The sequence below is a fragment of the Dipodomys spectabilis genome, unplaced genomic scaffold (genome assembly GCF_019054845.1).
Source record: "Dipodomys spectabilis isolate Male_0828 unplaced genomic scaffold, ASM1905484v1 ptg000147l, whole genome shotgun sequence".
In the NCBI taxonomy this organism is placed as follows: Eukaryota; Metazoa; Chordata; class Mammalia; order Rodentia; family Heteromyidae; genus Dipodomys; species Dipodomys spectabilis.
In genome coordinates, this window is record NW_024870824.1 from 19,325,001 (window position 1) to 19,351,885 (window position 26,885).

At 35.6% G+C, this 26,885-nt stretch overlaps 1 protein-coding gene across 1 annotated transcript in view; it reads right to left on the minus strand.

Annotated features, from left to right (window-relative positions):
- Adamts19 (ADAM metallopeptidase with thrombospondin type 1 motif 19) overlaps positions 1-26,885 on the minus strand; it is a 250,921-nt gene that overhangs the window by 60,130 nt on the left and 163,906 nt on the right. The window contains exons 14-16 of the mRNA XM_042692116.1: positions 26,302-26,426; positions 21,542-21,662; positions 7,483-7,563 (exon numbers count right to left, since the gene is read on the minus strand). Coding sequence (XP_042548050.1) covers positions 7,483-7,563; positions 21,542-21,662; positions 26,302-26,426 — 327 coding nt within the window. The remainder of the gene's footprint in view (positions 1-7,482; positions 7,564-21,541; positions 21,663-26,301; positions 26,427-26,885) is intronic.

Here is a 26,885-nt window from a genome sequence, read left to right on the forward strand (position 1 = left end):
CTTATATGTTCATTGGTGTTTAATTTCTGATCCATATTCAGAAATATAGAATATATTCAGAAACACTTTTGATTATATAACATATAAAATATATAATTAACATATTTTTCAGAAATATTTGTCTACATATTAATCACTATGGATAACAATCATTTATGTGATAAGTAGCTGGCAAAGAATTTCTTTCATTCCGTGGACTTTCTCTTGATTTTGGTAATTGTTTCCTCTGCTCTGCACAATCGTTTGATTTCATTAAGTGCTAGCTGTCACCTTGTACTCTCATTTTCTGAACAGTTGGGAATCCAGAAAATTGGTATCTATGATTTCAACAGGCTTTAGGAACTTGTGGTACTTTTAAAGACTCAGGTCTTGCATGAAAGTCTTTTATCTGTTTTGAATTGATTTTTGTGTAGAGATATAAGTATGTATATTTACAGTTTCTGCATTTGGGTAGCCAGTTTTCAAACATCGTTTGTTAAAAAGGCTGTCTTTTTCCCCCAATGTGTATTTTTAATGCCTTTCAAAATTCAATTAGTTGTAGGTATAATCTGCAAATTTTTTTCTTCAAGACTTTATAGGTTTCACTGTAGAGGTCTTTCAATCTTAGACTTATTCCAAAACTTATTTTGAACCCATTTTTAAAATTTTTCTGAGGGGTAGATGAATGGATCAAGAAAATGTGGTATATATACACAATGGAATTCTATGCCTCCATCAGAAAGAATGACATTGCCCCATTTGTTAGGAAATGGAAAGGTTTGGAAAAAATTATATTAAGTGAAGTAAGCCACGCCCAAAGAAACATAGGTCCCATGGTTCCCTTTATTTGCAATATCTAGTATATGTCTGACTCAAGCAGAAAAGGTCAGATAAGTAGATGTTAGGGAAATGAACCCTAACATATGCATTCAAATGTTTTTTTTTCTTTCATGTGATTGTTTCTAACACATTTATAAGATTATTTCTTTGTTGCTTTGTATGTCCCTCCCCCACAGTATAACCACTGCTTTCACTGTATTTCATGTCGGTATAATTTGTGGATGGGAAGGGGAAAAACAAATCATTTAAATAGGGATACAGGTGGACCCATTGCAACAATGAGATGTACAAGTCGTATGTCGAAAGCAAACTTTACAACTTTGGTGGGGGGGGGGGGGTGGGCGGGGAGGATTGTGTGGGGGGGGGTGGGGAGGAAGGATGGGAAGGGGAAACAAAGGAGGAGGCTGCAATGCTTGATAAGAAATGTACTCATTATCTTGCCCATGTAATTGTAACCCCACTGTACAGTATTTTCACAATAAAATTTTTTTTTTCGGAGGAATTATTTGCCTAATATCCTTCTCAAAGTGTTTGCTATACAGAAAAATTGCTGGTATTTGTATGTTGATTTTTAAGCCAAAACATTTTACAAAGTTTGTGAAAAGTATTTTTTGAAGGTATCAATGACTAAAATAAAAAAGAAATTCTACGTATATATTCCCATGTTTAATGCAGATGTGGAAAATACTGCTCAAAATACACAAGACAACTAGCGTGTACACACACTCATGCACACACACATGTATATTTAAAAATTGAGATTAAAAAAACATAAAAAGCTTGAAGTAAGCCAGGCCCAAAGAAACATAGGTCCCATGGTTTCCTTTATTTGCAATAACTAGCATATATTTCTAGGACAAGCAGAAGAGGTCAAAAGCTATGTACATATGATCATATAAGATGATGTTAAGTGAAATGAACCACAAGATAGGGACACGAGTGGTTTTTTCTTTCTTGTTATTGTTTTTAATGTATTTATAATGTACTATGTGATTTTTCATTTCTCTTGTATGTTCCTCCCTATGGTATAACCCCTGTTTTCACTGTATTGGATGTTGGTGCCCTGAACCTTGTATATACATTTTTCTAATTTGGGGGGAGGGAAGGGAAATAACAAAATGCTGAAATAAGGATACAGGCTGACCTGTTGTAACAATGACAAGACACTATGTTGAAAACGAACTTTACAACTTGAGTGGCGGTGAGGGGCAGTTGGGGAGTGGGGGAGGAAAGGGATGGTAGGGGAAAAACAAAGGAGGAGGTAACAATGCTCTATAGGAAAGGTACTCATTATCTTACTCGTGTAACTGTAACCCCTCTGTACAGTATCTTTACAATGAAAAACATAAAAAAATACATAAAAAATTTAAAAGCTGTTCGCCCAGGCTGGTGGCCAGGCCATAGCCCATCCTGGTGTCTTGTTACTCTGTCAACCCAAAGCGGGTAGCCAGACCCTGGATGACCTCTAGATCCCCACAGGCCCCAGTGAGGAGGCAAGCAAAAGCTAACACGATGCTTTTTTTGAGTCCCCCTTAAGTGTTCTCTGAGTTTCTTTAGCACTAGTCTCTCAGCTTAGCAAAAGGCTGTTTCATTTTGCTGGAGGAGCCCCACAGCAATCACAGTGTTTGCCTGTCTCACCAGCCTGGCTCAGTCATACCTTTTTCTTCAAACATATAATAATTAATAATAATAATAATAATAGTATCAACATCTTGGCACCTTACTAACCTTAAGCCTAAAGCTGGGCAAAAGGAAAAACTGACAATAATTAAAGCTACACACTTAATTGGTGCTGGTGACCCATGCCTGTAATCCTAGCTACTGAGGAGATTGAGATCCTAAGATCAAGGTTCAAAGCAGGACCAGGCAGGAGACACTTATCTTTAATTAACCATAAGAAATGCAGGAAGTAAAGATGTAACTTAAGTGGTAGAACACCAGCCTTGAGTAGAAAAATTGATTAGATATTTGAGTTTAGAGAGCAGTAGCATGGAAAGAAAGCAAAATTAGTAGTACTAGAGGCACACTGGAAAAGAAAACTGTTCATAAATCTGTTCATAATTTGTATTTTTCTTCATTGCTCCATGTAATAAATTGATCACTCTTGAATAAAATTCATTGGAACTGTTGATATTTCCTGTGAACCAACTTTGTGTTATTTACTGTAGATAAAGCACTAAGTTACAAGTAAGTCTGCAAACAAGAAAGAAATTTTAACATTGATAAGCACTATAGAAAAAATAAAAAGAGTCAATATAATGGTGTGAATTGATTGGAGGTCATGGTGTTTATGGAGATTAAAAAATAATTTTAAATTCCTGACAGATTTGCTAATGTTAGGATGATAAAGAGAGTGAAAGACCAAGGAAGACTCTCATTTTAAACAAAAACAACTGAAATTAGTGGCTGGAATAGGCTGAATATAATATATATATGTGTGTGTATATGAAATATACATATTTCACATATATTTATATATACATATATTTCATACATATATACACATGTATACTTCATATATACATATATACATGCATATGCATACATATTTCACATACATACATATATATACATTTCATATATATACATATGTGAAAATTTACAAGTTTTTAGAAAAAATGTATCAAAGAAAGTAATCTACCAGAGGGGCGAGGAATCACAGAAGAAATTTAAAAAAATTTCTAGGCAAATGAAACTGAGATTCAACATACGAAAACTTAGGAGAAACATAGTAAATGTCCTGTTAAAGAAGAAATGTATTCCCTTAACACAATAAAAATAAGAACTACTTCAAATTAACAAAGTTTACAATTTAAGGAAGAAGAAAAAATAGAATAAAATAGATCTAAAATTAGTAGAGGGAAAGAAATAAGATCAGATCAGAGTCAAATGAAAATCAATAGGAAAAAAACCCTAAAGATGGTTCTTTAAAAGAATACATAAGTTTATCAGCCTTCAGCTTCCTAAAGGAAAAGCTGAGGACAGGAAAGAGTGATGGCCAGCTAAAATTACTGATTGGATGTAACAATGAACACATTATAGCTAGTACTACAGAAAAATTGTAAGTGAGTACTGTGAGCAAGCTTGTGAAAATAAATTTGAAAAACTAGGTAAATGGATACACAGAAATATACAACATACTAAGATTGAATCACAAAAAAAATAGAAATTCTAAGTATAACTACAATGAGTAATAGAATTGAATCACAAATCAAATAAAAGCCTTGGACCCAAGAGTAGTTTGACACGGTTTTAGACAAGGGTCCAACTTCATTTTTCTCCAATGTCTTCAGTATTATTGGAGAAAACACTGAACATTCTCCACTGAGTTATCTTTGTATCTTTGTCAAAAGTCATTAAAATATGCAAAGGTTTATTTCTGGGTTCTGTTGTATGTCATTAGTGTGCTTATCTGTGTTTATGACCCTGCATCAGTGCTGTGTTTGAATTAGGAGGTGTGAATGATCCAATTCTGTTCTGCTTTCTCAGGTTTGGTCTGATCATTCAGGGTCATTTGAAATTCCACAAATCACAGGGGACTTCTACATATCTACAATATTATTGAGATTTGGATTCAATGCCATGGAACTTACTGCACATAAAAATAATTTAAATGACCAGGTACTGGTGACTCAAGCCTATAATCCTACTTATTCAGAAGACTGAGATCTGAGGATCATGGTTTGATTCCAGTGCATACAAGAATGTTTCTAAGCCTCTTGTCTCCAATTAATCACTAAAAAGCAGAAAGAACTCTGGTCCAAGGGGAAGAGCACTAAGTCTGATCTCAGAGATCATGTCCAGGCCTTGTTGCCAAGCCCCAGGACAAAAAAATGTAATTGCAAGTTTTATATGATATGTGTAATATTTAATATATTACTAAGGAAAATTAGACATATTTTAGTCCCTGGAACCTATGAATGCTATTTCTGATGTGAATATTTGTGCACTCAAACAATCCTGAGATGGAAATTGTATCCCCCAAGTTAATGTTGTAAAAACTTTTGATCAATGCTCTTAGGAAAGAGTCCCAAAGAATTAGCTCACCTCTTCTACCATGTGAGAACACAGAATCTGGAAAAAGGCCCTCACTAAACAGAAAATCCATCAGGATCTTGATGTTTTCCAGCCTGCAAAACTATGAAATTTCTGTTACTTTGAATCTATCCACTGTATGGTATTTTTGCCATAGTAACCTGAAGTCTGAATGGATGAAGACATTGAAGAAAGAAAGAGAAGGGAGGGAATGAATGAAGGAAGAAGGAATGAAGGAAAGAATTTGTAAATATTAGTTAAGGGTGATGGCAAACTACCTGGGGTTTTACAGTAGGTTCCTATATACAGTGATGCATAACTTTATAAGTGGGAGAATGAGACAGATTTGACATAGAAGAGTCAGTGTCTCCAGAGATAATGTGGCTATAAAGACACAGAAACAGATTTGGGATTTCTTGTCTATAAGGAATATATTTATTGTTGTTTTTAACATCCAAGTCCATGGCAGTTGTTAGAAAGCCACAGGCCAGTAACACCATAACACTACCCTAAAACATGGGTAGGGGTAAAAGGGAAGAATGCATTTTTATCCTAGACTTCTGATTTTGGGCTTCTTTTTTCTGAAGTGTCTACAAGACATTTGATATTGTAATCATATAAATGAATGATTTATAATATAGTCATGTAAAGGTAAGATGAGATTCCCTAGGAAGGTGAAAGTAAGAAGGTGAAAAAGCAAGAAGGCCTGAGCCCGATCCTTACCCAATGGGAATATACGGAGACTACAAGGAGTTTGAGGGCTATCAACAGAGACCCAAGAGGGCATTGGGTGAAGGAAAGGAGACAACAAAGAAGCTGTCTAATGAGCTAAGAAGATGTCAGTGGATATTAATGCTGCCTATAGGTCAAGTAACATGCTGGACCTTGGTGACTATTAATTTGTCATCAAAGAAAGGATTGCTGACCTAAAAACAAAAAACAAACAAACAAAAAACTCAATGCCTGTTCAGGGAGACAGAAAACCAAGTTGGATTGGTTGAAAGAATAGGAGGTAAGGAAGTGCAGGCACATGGTGCTGCCCTGTTTGTGAAAGCAGCTGGTTGGTTTAGCCACATTAATCAGTCTCTTAAAACATAAAAATTGCTCCACTTGAAGCATCTGTATTCTTTTAGAGCTTGGAAGAAATAAAGCATATTCAAATTCAGTAGTCAATAATGTTATTAAATTAACATATCATCTAGTGTTCATTGTCTTCAAAAATTTAATATTGGATCATTAAAACAATTGAATCTGGAATGATCTACTCCATAAAAAAACACAGTTAAAAATCCATGATATGTAAAGCAGATCAGATTGATTTATTGGTAATTACAAACTAGTAACTATATCATATAATATCATATAATAAAAGATTTCTTTAGAATCTTTTTCGTCAAATTTCCCTACTCCTAGAAAATAAATCCTTAAGAAATTCTAATTCAGTACAAGGCTAAACTGTTTTCTATATTGCAGGTAGAATTACTTAGGATAGATTGTTTTTCATTGAACAAGTTTCCTAATGGGACATTTATTACTCACTTGAGGAACAGCAACAAAGATATCATTTTTCTGATGGAGAAAATTCATGAGGGCTTCCTCTCCCCCCAACCTCCGGTCATGGGGCATAAACTCCAGGCCTGGGTATTGTCTCTGAGCTTTTTGCCCAAGTATAGCAGTCTACCACTTGAGCCATAGGTCCACTTCCAGCTTTTCTTTTTTTTGGGTAGTTAATTGGAGCTAAGAATTTCACAGGCTTTCCTACCTGGGCTGGCTTCAAATTGCAATCCTCAGATCTCAGCCTCCTGAGTAGCTAGGATTATAGGCATGAGCCACTGATCCAAAGTTTCTTGGGGGCATTTTAAATAGGTAATTCAAATATAGTGTTTAAATTCTGAGAGAATGTTTTCTCCTTTCTTTTATCTGATCATATTTGACACTGGCATCCCTGACTAGCTTGAAACTTTAATATATAAGCAAATATATTTGGATAAATAAGTATTTTCTTTAATATATTTTAAATAATAATAATTAAAATAATACATGACAATGAGTAATTTGACAATAATTAAAGTTAATGAAATAGCCTCTTCTCACTTTCTCACAAAAAATATTTAAAGGACACTTTCTTCATCAGTGAGGTAAGAAATAAAGCATTTTCCCATTGTAAGTGAAGTGTCTTTAGTATATGAATTTTTTTTTCATACCCGAAGAGTTCCTAATTCTTAAATAATCTTTTTCCTATAAACATACACATGCACTGACACATAGCATTAATATATTTATGCACATATACATGTATATGAACTGAATGGATTAATGAATTATATCCTGTATATGTATATACCTGAAATAAAATAGGCCTAAGTAATCTATGGAGTTGTTATGTTATAAGTTAATAATTTATACCTTCCCTTACATAAAAATCCAACACACTGATAGACCAGATTGCTTTTGCTCCTGATACATCATTGGGAGAGAAGGCAAGAAACACTTAGTCTCTATCAGTGTAGTATGAGGTGCTTCCTGGAAAGTCCAGGAAATGAAACAGGCTGAATTCCTCCCCTCATAAAACGCCCAGGCCATAGAATGGGAATCATACTTGAACTGTCTGTCTGTAACTCAGGTTACCTAAATAGCTATGTGCCGGCTTTTCTTCTACAACTTTGATGCTCCTTGCTCCCGCAGGTATCACCAACACTTCCACATAACCTGTAAGAGTTAAGAAAACATGAAGTAAATCTGGAGTTCTTATGAAGTCTTTTTTGCTTAATTGACTTCCCTTTTTAAACTCTGGTTTTAGTTACAACCACAATAATTCAATGGCTATGAAATAAAAACTTTTATTATAAAAATTGTGAAGCTAGGGGCCTGTGGCTCACATCTGTAATCCTAGTTACTCAGGAGGATGAGTTGTGAGGATCTAAGTTCAGTCCATGAGACTCTCATGTCCAATTAACCACCAGAAAACTGGAAGTGGTCTGTGGCTTAAGTGGTAGAGTGCTAGCCTTGAGCTGACGAGTTCAGGGACAGTGACCAGGCCGAGAGTTCAAGCCCCATGACTGACAAAAAATTAAAAATAATAAAAAAATTGTGAAGATTTCAAGTGAAGATGCTTCTTGGAAAGACATTGCAATTAGAGCTCCTTTGTGGATGAATAGGTAATTGAATTTTACATAGACAAGCTCTTTGGAATTGTGAGGAGAGGAAAAACAATTTAAAAAAAGTAAACTGAAAAAAAAACACAATAAATAAATCACAGAAACAAAATAAGTAAACTCTAGTGAAGAAAATGGGAAGAATGCAGTAAAAAAATTCAATATATAGCCTACAAAATTTAAGAAAAGTGATGGGTTGGAAGAGATAGGTGAGAATGTTGAAATGGAAGACTTGATGAACACATTGTATACAAAAACAAGAAGATTTTCTTTGTTGTTGTTTCTAATGTAAGATATGATTTCTTATTTTTTGTACTTTTTCCCTTATCGTTTAACCCCTATTATCACTGTATTTGATTTTGATACCCTGGGTATTGTATATACATTTATCTGAATTAGTGAAGGGAAGGGGAACAACAAAGTGGTGAGAAAAAGGACAAAGGGCAAACCAATGCAACAGTGATCCTCACAAGACAATATGTTGGAAATGAACTGTACTACTTTGGGGGAGGAGGGAAACCGGGAGAAAAATGAGGGAGGCGGTAACAAGTTTGACGAGAAATGTACTTATTACCTTATTTATATAACTGTAACTCCTCTGTACATCACCTTGACATAAAATTAAATTAAAAAAAACTGCTTTATTGAACGGCAATTCCTTTGTACAACTACTTAAAGATAATAAAAATATGTTTTTTTAAATGTGAATCGTAGAAGAGGACAAATAACCTCGTTTTTCTCTGGGAACTTTTTCAAGTGAGAAAGTGCAGGAAAAGAAGGAAACAACTAGAAAGAATACAGTGAGTGAGGGCCAATCCCTAAATTAGGTTAAGCTTGGGAAAGAGAGTTCAAGTTTTCTATGGAGAGAGAAGCAAAAAGTTTAGAAAATGGAGCTAGAGACAAGTGAATGTCAGAATAAAATCTAGTATCATCTCCCAGCTGTCAGGCTATCAGACAGCTAAATACAGGACATAATTTTTATGACAAAATTTTACAGTAGGGTTTAGGGATATAATATTTAAGATAAGATAAAGTGTAGTAAGATGAGAGAAAGTTCAAGAAAGAGGCGATCAATGTTTCATTTAACAAACAGCAGTGGAAGAGCAGGTGCCAATTTAAATAGTTATATTCTAAAATTGCACTAAAATAATATTCTTTTAGTATTTTATGTAGATCCATGTATCTGATATAAGTCTGATTTAAAGCTTTTTAAAAAAGCACAAGAGCTAATTCCAACTTTGTCTTCTACTTACAAATTATTCAATTCTTCAAAAATATTTAGTTTTCTTATGTAGTAGGTAGCCCCAGATGGTGTGAAAGACTGAAATTAAAGGCATGTGATTTCTGCATCATAGTTTCCATTCAAGAATACTGCTTAATTAACCAATGGATGGGTGTCAGTGGTTCATGCTTGTAAAACTAGCTACTGAGGAGGCTGAGATCTATGATCAAAGATTGAAGCCAGCTCAGGCAGGAAAGTCTATGAGCCTCATTAACCACCAAAAAACTGAAAGTGGGGCTGTGGCTCAAATCTAGAGGGAAAAAGCTTAAGGAAAAGCACTCAGCAGTATGTTCTCAAATAAAATAAAATAAAATTTAAAAAAAAAAATGAAAAAAAAAAAAAAAAAGCACTCAGGTCCTGAGTTCAAGCTTCAGTAAGAGCGCGCGTACACACATGTGAGCACACACACACACACACACACACACTCTAATCATTGGGTTGTCTGTTCTCTGTAATATCTAACTCCTCTCAGTAGTGCCAAATATAAAAGTGCTGTGATTTGGTTTTGTGAACTTTGGAAGTGAAAATAGAAACAAATGGTTAGTAGGATTTTTTACATGGAAATAAAGTAAGATAGCATTTGCCCTCTATGAGTTTATAATGAAAAAGAAAAAGAAGGCATATATTATGTAAATATGAGTTAAATAAAACTGAAAAAAGATGTTAGAAAGATAATATATAAAAATATCATTAATTCATTGCCAAAGAATGTAAACTAGGATATTCGTACTCATAATTTTGTATGAATTTAGACTTTTCACATTTGAAAACCAGTGATATTAGCAGAATCACAGTGATCCTGTAAAGAGAACAAGTGGTGTAAACCAAAGGATGCTTCAGCAAAAGGAGTAAATGGACAAACTGTCTCTGGAGAATGTGTTAAGGTTTAGATCAATACAGAAAAAGATTACTTCACTATATATAGAAGACTGTTAGAAAAATGGAGTGGGAAAGTGTTAACAGGGTGTCCCTGCTAAGTAGAGTTTAAATACATTCTCAGGAGAATAAATTTATCCATTTGAAGTTACTAATTTGATAAGGAACTTGTTAACTATATATATATATATATTATATATACATATAACATATAATATATATATATATATATTATATATATATATCCAGTAAGACTTCTAAAACACCTAGAACTCTAGAGAAAGGTCAGGATATCCATGAGCTTTTGAAAAATTTCCCTACAGTAACTTAAATCATGAGTTAAAATAGCTATGGAGAAAATGAGAAAGAAGTCAAGAATATGAACTTTGTGATAGTCATAGACTTCTAAGGACAAGACAGAAACTGGGTAAGAATATAGGACTAAAAAGACATATTCATAAGAAAGGGAGACTTGCTTTCATTTGATATTGGGGTCAACTGCTTATTTAATGTAATAGAGAAATGTACTGCATTCAGAAGGTGACTGCCAATCTTTGAGCAAATACATTCAGTGATGTGTTTGGAGAAAATACCAAATATCAGCATGGTAAGAAAAAAGAGCAGCTAGGACAAAGCAGAGATAGTATGTGAATATTCTCATTTAAGATTCACAGAGGCTTAAAACTGTATTGTATATTACAGCAATACACCTATCAATCTTTATGTTATATCTTGGCCAATTCTATACTATATGGTTGGGATGGTTTATAGGACAAGAAGGTTAGACTGTCTAAAAAATGGTAAGATGGAGAAAATATTGTACCCAGACATGTGAAGAGAGAAAACCATTGGCTGGAGGTTAGATATTTTGTAGCAAAACTATTTAGCACAATTGAGAATGTACATTTTAAAAAACAGAAGAGTGGCTATTGACTAGCTTAGAAGTTGGAACAAGAAGGCCATGACACCATTGTCACAACTTCATGTTTTATACAACACACAAGTTTGTCTTGCACAAAGCTTCTTATTTTACACTCAGATATATTATTCTGAATAAGCCATCTTTAAAACTAGTAACAATGTTCTTGGTACTAATAATGAATAAGTGCTACTTTAACAAGTACAACACACCATTCAGTAAAACCATTATGTTATATAAATTATTCTATTTAACTATAATGATACCATACAGGTCACAATCCCTCATATGAAATTATGGACGTTAGATTTTCAAATCAAGGATACTGAGTTGGTAAACTCTATTCAAATATACTCCCCTCCAAAATAATACCCCATAAAACTCTGAAATCTGAAATATTTTGATTCTAAGCTTTTTAAACAAGAGGTATTTATTAACCTATATCATATTTCTCATTTCACATGTGAAAGTAATGGCAAAGAAAAATATGTTGGGGGGGCTGGGAAGGTGGCTCAGTGGTAGAGTGCTTGCCTTGCATGCCTGAGGCCCTGGGTTCGATTCCTCAGCACCACATAAGCAAAAAGAAAAAAGCCGGAAGTGGCGCTATGGCTCAAGTGGTAGAGTGCTAACCTTGAGCTGAAGAGCTGAGGGACAGTGCCCAGACCCAGAGTTCAGGCCCCACGACTGGACCCTCCCCCCAAAAAGAAAAGAAAAATATGTTGTTGTTTTTTTTTCTTTGCTGGTCCTACAGCCTGAACTCAGGGAGTGATCCCTGAGCTTTTGTTTCTCAAGGCAGGTACTCTACCACTTGAGACACAGCTCCACTTTCAGCTTTTTCTTTCTTTCATTTTTTTTGTGGGCCCTAATTGAAGATAAGAGTCTCATGGACTGTCCTGTCCAGGCTGGCATCAAATCATAATCCTCAGATTTGGTCACCTGAACAGCTAGGGTTATAGGTGCAAGCCATTGGTGCCCAATGGAAAAAATATATTTTAAACACTAAACATCAGTAATTATCTCCACTAAGATTTGAACTCAGCTCTGATTCCACTATTCACTTCCTACTGTGACATACCACTATTATCTTAAATAATGGAATTGGTGAGCTTGTGTCTCCATGACTTCTGTAACAATCAACCAAGCGCTGTCAGAACACATCTTCCTAACATAATGCATTTTAAAAAAATAGTTTTATGATCTTTAGTTATAGAAAGTGTTATCCAAAAGAGCAGTTTTCAAATACAATGTGTCATGATCATTATCACCCCTTTCAACATTCTTACCTATCCCTCTCAATCCAGCTCTTCCCTCACTTTTCTTAAGTTTTGCATTATTTATTGGATTTTCTTTTCCATTTAACAAAGTAGGCTTTACCAAGAAAAACACATTTGATCCATACTTTCTTCTTGGTAGGTACTATAACTATATAGTTTCTTAATTGCCCAAATATAGTTTACTTTTTAGTCCTCTGAGAAATTTTTGTTTAGCTAAGCATGTTATATTAAATATATAATAGATGTAACTTAGATACAAGAGAACTTCTCAAGTTTATGTCCTAGCTCCAACAAAAATCTAAACAGAACACAGGAACTGAAAACCAGCCACATTTGTCTGTATATAACATGTAGCAACATGCAGTGGGCATGACCAACTGCCTCTAAAAAGCCTGCAAATCCTTCAAGAAATTCTAGGAAGTTCATAACTATAGGGAAAAGATAGTCTCAAGATAAATGAATATAACATTCCTACAGCCAAAAGAACATGGAGCCCATTATAGAATTAATGACTCGAGCAACTTTCTTTTTGAAGTCCTAAATGATGAAATGATTCATGAAAAATTTAATTAACAGATAGTAGAAGAGTCACACAAAGCTGGTAATTGAAAAAAATGGTGTTGATGCTTTTTTTATTGTACTCAAAAATTTAGTGGGGAATGAAATATAAAGTTGTCACTGTGATCAGAGGTACACCATGTGTACACAAGTGTGGTCATCATCTATGATGTGGCCATAAGAGATAAGAAGCAAAGTTTGTTCAGGGATCACTCTGCAACAGAAGAGAACAGATGACCTACATGGTATCCAGGAATTCACCCAGTAAAGCTAAGAGAAAGTGGATAGGCCCACATTTTCAAAATGAGGTACTACGAGAGGCATGGCCAGATTGAGCAACTGTAAAAAATCGTTTTACTACAACTTAAAGAAAGAAGGGGACCTTGATGTAAAGTGAGGCTGCACAGACAGGGTCAACACACTGTGGAACATTTGATTTAAAGCCAAAGAATTCTTTCTTGGGAGCAATGTGGAAGAGTTGTGAGAAAAAAAAAAAGACATCACCAGTTCTGAGGTTCCTAATATCTTAGGTACCTCACATATTTTTCTAGTAACAAAATCCCTCAACATAACCCATGGACACTAAACCCAAAGTAGATTTTAAAGTGGAATAAAATAAAATAAAGGAAGTTCAATAAACACCACAGAGAAAACATATATCCACATAACTGCAGCCAGAAGGTAAAACAACTGAATTGGGGGGGTGGGGGAGTAGTAGAATTTCAACTCAAAGCCTTGAATTTGCTAGGCAGGCCCTCAACCACTTGTACTATCCCACTTCAAGTCCCTCTCCTACATCTTTTGTTGTTGTTGTTTGACTTTTACCACATTATTTTACAGATTGCATCTCATCGATTTTTGTCTTAGACCACCATCCTATTATATACATTTCCCATGTAGTTGGGATTAAAGTGATGTACCATTGGTTTCTGCTTTATTGTTGAGAAGGAATTTCATTAACTTTTTGCCCAGGATGGCCAAATGAGATCCTCCTGATCTTCGTTCTCTTCCGGGTTTTGCATTGCAACTCAAGTGTTATTACAATTAACTCATAATAACTCAAGTGTTATTACAATTAAGATAAAGATGTCCGTGTACTTATTTTTAATATACATTACACAGAATGAGACCAAGGGAGGATATTCTTAGGACAGGATCACAGGCTCAATAGTTATGTGTATCTGATCATATAAAATAATATTTATCTAAATGAACTCCAGGAAGTGGAAATAAGAGAGTCTTTTTTTATTTGTTCATGTTTTTGTCTTTTTTGTTCATTTTTCTGTCTTTGGGAGGGCAAGGAGGGCACAGAAATTGTGGTACAAAAGGTGAACAAATGCCACAGTAATACTCAGTAGACACTATGTTGAAAAGGAACTATACAACTTGTGTGTGGGGACCAGAGGGAAAAACTGGGAGAGAGCCAGGGAAGGGGTCACAACGATCAAAAAGAAACTGTAACCTCTCTGTATAACATCTTTAAAATAACAATAGAGATTTTTTTTCTTGCCAGTCCTGGGACTTAAACTCAGGGCCTGGGCACTGTCCCTGAGCTTATTTTACTCAAGGCTAGCGCTCTACCACTTGAGCCACACCACCACTTCTGGCCTTTTCTGTTGATATGGTACTGAGGAATTGAACCCAAGGCTTAATACATGCTAGGCAAGCACTCTACCAGTCACATTCCCAGCCCTAGAGAAATTTTAAAAAACCAAAAAAAAAAATAAATAAAGATGTCAGTGTTTAATATATATATTATATTCCCTACTAAACTGTTTACATGCTTATATTAACTATGCAAAATACTCTTCAAATTTTTTATCTTTATGCTTCTTCTGCCTCTCAGATTTCATTTGTACTTCTACATTTAAATAAAAAAAAGCTCTCTTATCACAGTGGCTATTAGAATTACACTTTTAGTTGAGTACATGTTTCAGCTAAGTGTGTCTTTCTGAATAAGTGCCAATGGACCACACGTTTTACACAACTTCGGAGACTGAGATTTATATTTGGGTTTTAGTCTAGGTCTTTGTTGTTTTGGGTGGTAAATTCTTAATCTCACTTATCTTTTATTATGCTGAGCCTAGTGTCTCAATTTCTTTTTAAAGTACTCCATGTATAACGAACTCAGTTTTCTTAATTAAAACACAGATGGTTGTTCATTGCATTGTAACTGTGTATTTTAGTTATCAGGGTTTTAAATATTTTTTTTAAGCAAGCAAACAGTTTAAAAATAGGGAAATGTATTAGTACTCTACAATCCTAGCTACCTGGGAGCTGAGATCTAAGCATTACAGTTCAGAGCTAGCCTGAGCATAAAAATCCAAGAGACTTTTATCGCCAATTAACCAGCAAAAAAGCAGAACTGAAAGTGTAGTGCAAGTGGTAGAGTGACAGCCACAAGTAAAATAGGCAAGTGAAATCTCAAGGCTCTGAGTTCAACCCCCCAGTATCAGCCCAAACACAAACACACACACACACAAATAGCAAAATGCTAATACATGCAATGAAAACACATAAGTGATGATGAATAGTTGTAAGTGATGATGCAATAGATATATGTCCAGGAAAGAGGTTCATGAAACCATGGACAAGGTTTGCTTCAGCATATAAAGCATATTGGTGGGCCATTAGTTGTAGGTGGAGCTGTCTTGTGAATCTGCTGAAGTTCACACTACATATTACTCATAGTCATCCACGCCCATATCCCCTATCCAATATAGTCATAAAATTCATTGTGTATCCCACAAAATTTAGAAAATTGAGGAAAGGAATGTTTTTGGAGTATTGGGGAGAATGGTAAAAGACATTGTTCAAGATGCATAATATTCATAAACTGCTGGTTGAACAGCAATCCCTTTGTACAACTAACAATAATGAAAATATATTAAAAGTAAAAAGAGAGAATAATTCTTGTTATAATAGTCATTGATTGTTTTTGAAATTTTCTGAATCCCCCTGCCTGATTTTGGTTTCCATCATGCTGTATCATTTTAGATATTCTGTTTCCAAATATTTGCTTCCTTAAATTTTAGAAATAAAAATAAGAAAATGGAGCCAAGGGGGTCGGAGGAAGATGGCAAAGAGAGGCTGGGGGCTAAGCAAGCTCTCCCATAGAAACCAGTGGAAAATCTATTCCAGTGGAAAATCTAAAGCTAGAGAGATACACCAAGTGTGTTATCACGGCCAGAGAGGAAAAATTTAGGCAGCTTAGTTAAGGACACAGGGTCAAGCATCCTTGGTTGGCGGTGGCAGCAGCCACGGCAGCGGCTGCTGCCCCTGGCCAACATATTGACAGAGAGCCTGGGACAAAGGCGCCAGAGGTGGTGCATGAGCAGATTCTACACTGCCAGCAAGAACTGACAAGAAGCATAAATCTTCCTTTGGCTGGCCACAGACAGTTGCAGATGTGGACTGCTCGGAAACCGAAGGAAAACTGTGAGTACACACTCACTTCTTCCTCATGGAGCAGAGATGGGAAGGTAGCCCCACCCCACCACCAGGAAAAAAACCCATCTTTGATGCTGACACAGACCCAGCAAGAGCAGCAAGTGTAACTCAGGCCCGGGAAGAAGACGTTGCAGCCCTAACTCCATTAATTGTAGAACTTTCTTTATACTTATATAATTTTTAAGTATTTCATAATATTTTTTAATTTTTATGTTATCTTTTTCTTTATCTCCCTTCTCCTTTTGTGCTATCCCTCCCATTTTTCTGAATCGCTCTCTTACTTTCCCTCCCTGCATTCCTCCAATCTTATTTTATTCTCACAATTCTCCCCAAAACTATTAATTTCTTGTTCTGCTGACCCCTTGATTTTTCTTAGTCCATTGATACCGAGCTGTTTGGTGTTGAAGTAGATTGTATCTGTACCCATTTTGATTGCATTAAACAATCTGTGTAACTACAGGGCTCTGGTTGATGCTTGCCTTAAAATAGTGTTACAGCTCAGCATCGGTTTGGCTATCATAGTCAAATGGGCAGAACAAGCAGAAACACAAGAAAAATGGCAAGTCCAGGTATTTCAATTCCCTCTGATGACAATCAGGCAAAAGAGCAGTCAATGAATAACCCAGAGGAGAGTTCACAAAATGCTCTACAAACTCTATTGGTAAACATGCTGAATAAAAAGTTTGAAAGTCTGCAAAGGTCTCACTGTGAGTATGATAGGGAAATGTGTGAGTATGGTGAGGCTAACCGAAGATTAATACCAATTTGGAACTACCAAACACCTCTCAGTCCTAACTCTCAATATCAATGGATTTAACTCTCCAATTAAGTGACATTGACTAGCTGAATCAAAAAGCAAGATCCTTCTATCTGCTGTCGTCAAGAGACACACCTTGCCCACAAAAGCAAACATAATGAAAGTGAAAGGCTGGAATAAAATCTACCAAGCAAACAGCCCCATAAACAGGAAGGAGTTACAATCCTAATATCAGATAAAATAGCTTCAAATTAAAATTAGCAAGAAGAGATAAAGAAGGTCATTACATACTAATTAAGGGATTTCTCCTTCAGGAGGATATTACAATTCTAAATATCTATTCACCAAATAACAGAGCACCCAAATTTATCCAAGAAACAATATTTCCCTAAAGTCACACATAGATCTAAAGACATTAAGTGTTGGGGACTTTAACACAACACAATCTCTGCTGGATATGTCAGCCTAGCAAAAGCTCAACAGAGAAACCTCAGACATAGATCAACTAGACTTAAAAGACATCTATCGAATATTTCACCCAGCAGAATCAGGATACAAGTTCTTCTCAGCAGCACATGGAACATTTTCCAAAATAGACCACATTTTAGGTCACAAAGCAAACTTGTCCAAATTCAGAAACATTGAAGTTATGCCCTCCATTCTCTCAGATGACAAGGGAATAAAATGAGAACTCAACACCAAAACCCACCAAAGAAAATCCTGTAACACATGGAGGATGAACAACATACTGTTGAACAACCAGTGGGTCATAGAAGAGTTTAGAAAGGAATTTCAAATGTTCATGATATTTAACAAAAATGAACACATAAATTACCAGCTCCTCTTGGACACAGCAAAAATTTATAGCTCTGAGTTCCTACATCAACAAATTGGACAGATTGAAACCAACATTTAACAAGGTACCGGAAGCTCCTTAAAAATGAGCAACAAACTAAACTCCAATCCAGTAGATAGAAACAAATAATTTAGAGTCCAAAAACACCATAGAATAAACAAAACAAACGGTTCTTCGAAAAAAATTAACAAAATTGACAGACCCTTAGCAGATCTTATTAGAAAAAGAAGAGAACACACCCATATAAACAAACTCATGAGGAGAATGGTAACATCACCACAGAAACAACCAAGATTCAGAACATTATAAGGGAATACTTCTCAAACTTTTATGCTAATAAGTTTGAGAATCTGGAAGAAATGGACAAATTTCTAGCAAATATTGACATGTCAAAACTAAATCATGATGAATTAAACCAATGTAATAGACCCATATCAAGCATCGAAAGAGAAACAGCAATACGAGACCTCAAGAAAAGCCCAGGACCAGATAGATTTACAGTAGAATTCTACAAGGTCTTCAAAGCAGAACTCACACCAATACTCCTCCAACACTTCAGGGAAATTGAAAGTGAAAGTTCACTACCAAACTCCTTCTATGAAGCCATCATAACCCTCATCCCAAAACCAGGTAGGGACTCATCAAAGAAAGAGAACTATAGACCAATTTCATCGATGAACATTGATGCAAAACTTCTCAACAAAATTTTGGCCATTTGAATTCAAGAACTCATCAAAAAAATCATACACCATAATGAAACAGGACTCTTTTCAGGGATGCAAATCTGGTTCAATATATGCAAATCATGTAATATAATTCATCACATCAACAAGAGCACCGATAAGAACCACATGATTATCTTAATAGATGTAGAAAAAGCTTTGACAAGATCCAACACCCCTTTATGATAAAAGCTGTGGAAAAACTAGGAATTCATGGAACATTCCTCAATATAATAAAGACTGTGTATGACAAATCTACATCCAGCATCAACTTAATGGTGAAAAGCTAAAGCCATTTCATCTAAATTCAGGAATGAGACAAGGATGTCTAACCTCTCTACTTCTCTTCAATTTAGTATTAGAATGCCTAGTTAGAACAATAACACAAGATGCAAACATAAAGGGATCCAAATAGGGAAAGATGAAGTAAAATTCTTCTCCTTTGCAGATAACATGATCTTGTATTTAAAAAACTTGAACTGATTCAAAACTTTGGCAAAGTAACAAGATACAAAACTAACGGTCAAAATCAATGACTTATCTGTACGTCAATAATGAGAAGTGTGCATGGCTGAATCAGGAAAGCAACTCCTTTTGTAATAGCTCCACAAAAAATAAAATACCTAGGAGTTAAGTTAACAAAAGAAGTGAAGGATATCTATGATGAAAACATTAAAATCCTGAAAAAGGAAATTAAAGCAGCACTAAGGAAGTAGAAAAATCTCCCATGGTCCTGGATGGAAACGATTAACATCATGAACATGGCAATACTTCCAAAGGCTATCTAGAAATGCAATGTGATACTTATCAATATCCCAACCTCATTCTCCAGTGAAGTAGAAGAAGCAATCCAGAAATTCTATGGAACAATAAAAGAACCCAAATAGCAAAAACAATCCTTGGCACAAAGAACAGTGCTGGAGGAATATCAATACCAAACTTCAAACTCTACTACAAAGCCATAGTAATCAAAACAGTTTGGTACTGGCACAAGAACAGACCTCAGGAGCAGTGGAATAGAACTGAAGACCTAGAAATGAACCCACCGACCTACAGCTAAAGGAGCTAAAAAATTAGAATGGAAGAAAGACATCCTTTTCAGTAAATGGTGCTGGAAAAACTGGTTAAACACCTATAGAAAACTAAAGCTAGATTCCCATATATCACCCTGCACCAGAATCAACTCCAAATGGATCAAAGACCTTGTAGTCAAAGCAGACACTCTGAAAACATTATAGGAGGAACAGGGTAAACTCTAGGTCTCCTTGGCACAGGCTGAACTTTTCTTACTAAAGACCCAGAAACACAACAAATCAAAGAAAGATTGGACAAATGGGATTGCATGACACAGCAAGAACTCTAATAACAACAGGTGCTGGAGGGGATGTGGCCAAAAGGGAACACTACTGTATTGTTGGTGGGAGTGTAAACTTGTTCAACTACTTTGGAAAGCAGTATGGAGGTTCCTCAAAATACTCCACATAGAGCTCCCCTATGACCCAGCAATCCCACTTTTGGGCATTTACCCAAAGGACCACAAACAAGGCTATAATAAAGTTACCAGCACAACTACGTTTATCACAGCATTGTTCACCATAGCTAAGATATGGAACCAAACCAGAAGCCCCTCAGTAGATGAATGGATCAAGAAAATGTGGTATTTATATACAATGGAAAAACTTGGAAAAAATGTTATTAAGTGAAGTAAGCCAGACTCAAAGGAACATAGGTCCCATGGTTTCCCTTATTTGCAGTAACTAGTACATGTCTAGAACTAGAAGAGTTCAAAAGGTATGTACATATGACCATATAACCTGATGCTAAGCAAAATGAACCCCATGATAGGGACACAAGGGGTTTTATCTTTGTTGCTGTTCTTTTTAATGTATTTATAATGTATTATGTAATTTTTTTGTTTCTTTTGTATGTTCTTCTTCCATGGTACAACCAGTGTTGTCACTATATTTGATTCTGGTGTCCTGCATCTTGTATATACATTTTTCTAATTTGAGGAGGGGAAAGGAAATAACAAAATGCTGAAATAAGGGTACAGGATGACCCATTGTAACAATGAGACAGTATGTTGAAAAATTTTACAACTTTGCAGGGGGGGTGGGTAGGAGAGGGAAGGAAGGAGTTGGGGAGGTGGGGAGAAAGGGATTGTAGGGGAATAATAAAGGAGGGTATAACAATGCTCCATAGGAAATGGACTCATTACCTTGCTCATGTAGCTGTAACCTCTCTGTATAGTATCTTTATAATAAAAAAATATATATTAAAAAATGTGTCAAAAGAAAGAAAAATGAAAAAAAGAAAATGGAGCCAAGCACTGGTGGCTTACATTTGGAATCCTTACAACTCAGGAAGCTGCGATCTGAGGGTCATCATTTAAAGCTAGCCCAGCCAGGAAAGTTTGTGAGACGCTAATCTCCATTTAACCACCCAAAAGCCAGAAGTTGTAGCTCAAGTGGTAAAGTGTTAACTTGGGCAGAAAAAAGAAGCTCAGCGATAGTGTCCAGGCCCTGAGTTCAATCCCCAGGACCAGCTTACCCACAAAAAAAGAAAGAAGAAAAAATGACATGCTTTGCATTAGAGGACAAGGTCTTTCAAAACCTGCTAACATGAGCCAATGCAAATTAAGAGTATTCCCGTGGCACTCTAACTTACTAAATTCAGAACAGATGACTTCATATTTCTGTCTTCAGTCCCATAGATTGTTTGTAAATCATTCAATACCCACTAGAAATGTCCTCAACAAAGCATGAGTCAATTTCATTGTATTCCTTGTCCTCCAAAGACAATAGGGGTCATTAATTATGAAAAACAAAGAATAATTACCTGCTCCTCTGGTGTGATTAAAATCCCCTTTAATAATCCTGCAAGACTTTCCATCACCATTGCATACTCCACAGTGGTCCTCCCTTGCCAGGGACCCTAATAATCCATCACAACCAACTTTCTGTAGGAAAAAAAATGGAAATTGTAAATCAAAATACTCTTTTGTTTTTGTAACTACTAATTTCATATTGACCTAATGTCCACAAACCAGACATATTTTATAGGTAAGCAAATGTGCTGGGTTCTATGGGGCAAATTCCTTCAGACATTAGAATACACAAAATGAACAAACTACAGGTTAGTGACAAAAGTAATGCTTAAAGTAAGCACTAAATGATAACCTAAAGTAACTGGGAGAAAAATAGTATCAAGAAAAAAGAAATGTTGGGCTGGGATGTAGCTCCGTGGCAAAGCGCTTGCCTAGCAAGTGCAACGTCCTCGGTTCGATCCCCAGTACCAAAAAAGAAAAGACAAAAAAAATACAGTTAAAAAAAAACAAACAAAAAAGAAATGTACTAAATCCTAAAGAATAGCATTTTTATAGCTAATATAACATAATTGGCTTAATTCTATTCTAGAGGGCACCATGTAAGTGGCTTTATGTGTGAAGTGATTGTAAATCCAGTGCCAAGTATTAAACATTAACTGAACTCTACTACAGACTTTTTCATTCCACCTTCTTTGGTATCCAACACAAATTTAAGAGTTCTTCACCAAACAAGGAATATAAATAAATGAATATAAAATAGTTGGGGAGTTCACTTTTTCTCTTTCTTTCTTTTTCATTCTGTCTTTCCTTTCCTTTCCGCCCATCCTTCCTCTCCTTCCTTCCTTTCTTCCTCCTTTCTTTCCTTCCCCTTTCTCTCTCTTTACTTTCTCTTTTTTCTGTAATTTTTCTTCTCTATTTCTTTCTCCTCTCTCTCTCTCTCTCTCTCTCTCTCTCTCTCTCTCTCTCTCTCTCTCTCTCTCTCTCTCTCTCTCTCTCCCCCCTCTCTCATTAGTGCAGGAACTGGTGCTTGAACTCAGAATCTGGGTGTTGTCCCTTAGGGTTTTTTGCCAGAAGTTGAAATTATATCACTTGAATGGCCGCTCCACTTCCAACTTTTTGGCAGTTAAGTGGAGATGAGTCTCATGGACTTTTCTGCCAGGGCTAGTTTCAAGCCTGCACATCTCAGCCTCCTGAGTAGCTAGGATTATAGGCATGAATCATTATGCCCAGCAAAGGAGTTAATTTGTATATGCTGCCAGAAGATTTCAGTCAGTCACTAAGAATCTTTTAAGGTTGAATGCACTTATTCTTCTTTAGTATATATTTTTGCCTTCCACTGATGTTCATTTAGATACTATGATTGTTTTATCCAAGTTGCATATACACATAGAATAAATTATTTATATTGATCTGTCAGAAATAACCGGTAGGAATACGAATGGTTCTAAGCAAACAAAAAGATTTAGAGAGCTTAATATTCATTTATGATAAGTTCCAATTATTCTAACTCCTAAGTGTTAAGTAAATCAGAAACAAATACTAGTGGTGGTGGTGGTGTGGTTAGGTATGCAAATAAAGTACAGCAGTAGGATGGCCATTCTGAGAGAGTGAGAATCACATGACACCTCCACATTACAGCACCCCTTCCTTTATGCAAAAATGCCTATACTGATACAGGGATAGGGAAGTGATAGAAGAATGATCAGACAGTCCCAGTTTATCTCTGGATAAAAAAAAAAATAAGGCAACACAGGACATGTCAAAATGAAGTGAACACTAAATTGGAATCATGTAAAACTTAAGAGCTTAACATGAAGTAGAAACATTTCTCCATATGTGAAAAAGGACCTTAGACCTTTAAATGTGCTTTCTTTTTCTTTTATTGGTAGTGTTACTAGAGATTAAAGTAAATCTAACTAAACTAAATGCAACTTACTTTTTGGAAAGTAGTAACAGAAATATAGTGGTTAGTTTCTTAAGTTCTTCCCCCAATTCTGTAACTGTGATATCATAACCAGATACTATCTGTGAACCTAAAGCAAAAGAGTTAGACAACATACTATAGTTCACATATTTTAGAATTGAGGATTGTGCATTTTTATTGGCAGTTTTAGTTTTCCATATCACCCAAATTTTCTTACAGAAATCCAAAATGTGAGGATGAAAGAGTTAGAAAAGCCAATGCCATTTCACAAATGGCCAGTGACTGAAACAGTTCTGGCATACCAGAAATGCCCTCCTTACACTTTTAGGAACAGAAAATTCACAGAGCCAAACAGACATCCTCAGAAAGCTGTTCTCAACTCTCTTCATTCTCCAAGTTTACAGTTCTATATTTAGGTTTGGTGTTCTACATTTTGTGATAAAAAGAAAACAAAAATCCAGTTTACAGAGGGCTGTCTGAGAAACAGAAATGCTTTTAATTATGTTAAATGAAGCATTTCAGTTACAAAGTCATAGTCTTAAGAAAAGTCACAATCCATTTCAGAGAACTCTAATCTATGATCTCAAGTGTCAGGAAAGACTGCATACAGATTTGTTGTTGCTACGATTTTAATGCCTCATAAGGAAACCTGTAAACAATCTAGCTTATACAGCACAAATATATGTGAAAATCATAACAGCTTAAGGTATTACATTTGGTATTCACAATTTAAATCATTTTTGGAAAAATATATTCATTTTAGATATATACTAGTCTGTGAGATTTGTGTATGATGAACGATAGTAAAATATGCTATACTATAGTAAAACAAATTATACATAGGCTAAATACCTACAGTTTTTTAAATTTTATGACATAGGTAACTAAAAATTACATTTCAAGTGACTGTCCTAATCTGCTAAAAAATAAAGGAAATTAATATATAATCATAATACCATTTCTTATGCTATTGGCACTGCATGATTCAAAGCTTTAAAACTTTATTAGCAAGCTAGCAAATATCGAGAATATTGGAGCTATGAAAGTATTTAAGTTACATGATATTCCAAATGATCCAGAATACTTATGGCTTTCTGGTTGCTTATCTATCTGTAGTTTGCACTTCATTTCAAATTTTGGCACACACGTGTTTTCATATGTGTATTCCTCATAGGGGAAAATTTCTGTCCACTTCTCAAGGGATTATATAGTATACGTTAATTACTATTGATCTAACAACACCATTTTACAGATTAGTTGATTCACCCATATATATTAAAGAGTGACTTGCCTAAGAATAGAATTTCCTGATAGCTGTCATGAATTCAATGCTGTTTCTCTCTGGTGATTCTTTCACTACTAATAGATTTATTTCTCTCCATCTTCTGGAAGGTATGTCAGAACTTATCTATATCACTTTCTTGAGGAAATTGGTATCAAAACACTAGTAAATATGAGGGCTAAAAGGTCTCAGTTTATGCTGGGTGTTGAGGATCATGCTACTGAAGATGTTGAAATCTGACAATCTTGATTCAAAGCCCGTCCAGGCAAAAACTCTATCTCCTATTACTCAACAAAAATACCTGGACTGCAAGTATGGCTCAAGTGGTAGAGCACCAGCTGTGAACAAGCATAAGATACTGTACAGAGGGGTGACAGTTACATGAGTAAGGTAATGAGTACATTTCCTATCTAGCATTGTTACCTATCCCCTCTTTGTTTTTCCCCTATCATCCCTTCCCTCCCCTCCTCCCCAATTCCTCCCTCACCCCCCACAGCTGAAGTTGTAAAGTGCATTTTCAACATAGTATCTTGCACATCTCATTGTTACAATGGGTCAACCTGTGTCCCTAATTAAGCATTTTGTTTTTTCCCTTCCCTTCCCCAAAGAAAAATGTATAGACAAGATGCAGAACATGCCCTGAGTTTTTAAGCCCTGGTATCAGTGCCTGCCCATGCATATGGAGGAGTCTCTCTCTCTCTCTCTCTCTCTCTCTCTCTCTCTCTCTCCTATCTCTCCTATCTCTCTCTCTTTCTCTCTCTCTCTCCTATCTCTCTCTGTGTGTCTGTCTCTGTCTCCCTCTTCTCACTATAAAAGGTAACAACTGGGAATACCCACCCAATTTTTAGAGCTATAGGTTCATTTTCCCCTGATGCCCTGCCCTCTCCTTCCCATGTGATCATTGTAGGAAACTTGGTATTAAACTTCTTGTATACAACTGTGGAAGAAGCCAACCCAATACAGAATCTCAAATATGATGAGCAAATTCTAAGAACATTTCCCCTCTGCTCTTCATACTCACTTTAACAAATTATCTATTTTTCTAAAGATAGATAAGGAAGAGCACCTCATACTCAGAAATTAAAAAGAGAAAATAAAATAAGACATACTCAGAAATTAAAAGAAAAGCAAGTGAAACATTTCAGTGTTATAAGAAACTGATCATGCATTTAAGTCAGTTGATTCATGTGTGTTGATAAATAGTTCAATATGATTAATAAGACTGCTTCTACAGTGTCGTGCTTCACTTGAGAACCTAGAGTGTCTAAGTTTTGGGTTTGAAATGTTTTGACATAAAGGTGTTACAACTTTACATTGGTGATAAACAATCAAAATCTCTGATTATCTCAATTATGGATGGATTTTTTGAGTTACTTAGCTCAAAACATTTGTCATACAAGTGAAGAAATGGAGTTTCAAAATAGATCAGACTAGCTCAAGGTCAAATAAGGACCACAAATACACCTTTTGAACCTTAATCTAAATCTTTCAACCATACTACAAAGCTTTTCAATAGTCTCAGTATCTTCTCTGTACATGAGATACTTTCTTTTGAAATATCTTACCTGGCACCTGCCATTTGCACATATATCTAATCCCAGGTATCCACAAGAAGTTCCATCCATCACTTTTTCTGATAGGAGAACAGGCTGTTCCTTTCCAACAGAACAAAACAAGGCACATGGTTTTTCTACATCAAGAATAAAGAAATGAGAAAATAAGACCCCATTTATATATAATTGTGCCAGTACTTGGGGTTGATCTCAGGGCCTGGGCACTGTCCTTTAGCTTTTTCAATGAAGGTAGTGCTCTACCACTTGAAGCACAGCTACATTTTCAACTTTTTGGTGGATAATTGGAGTGAACAGTTTTACTTCAGTGACTATGCTATCTAGGCAGAAGACTATTATTTCAGGGTGAAGAATTCTTGAGGAGCTAGCAGTGAGGCAGGATGAGTGAAACCTGAGGGTCAAAATGTTTTGTTTTACTATTTTATTAATATTTTTTGTAACAGTACTGAGTGTTGAACTTTGGACCTTGTGCTTTCACTTGGTTTCTTTGATCAAGGGTGGTGTTCTACCACTTAAGCCACACTACTATTTCTAGATTTGTTCTGGTTAATTGGAGATAAGAGCCTCTCAGATTTGTC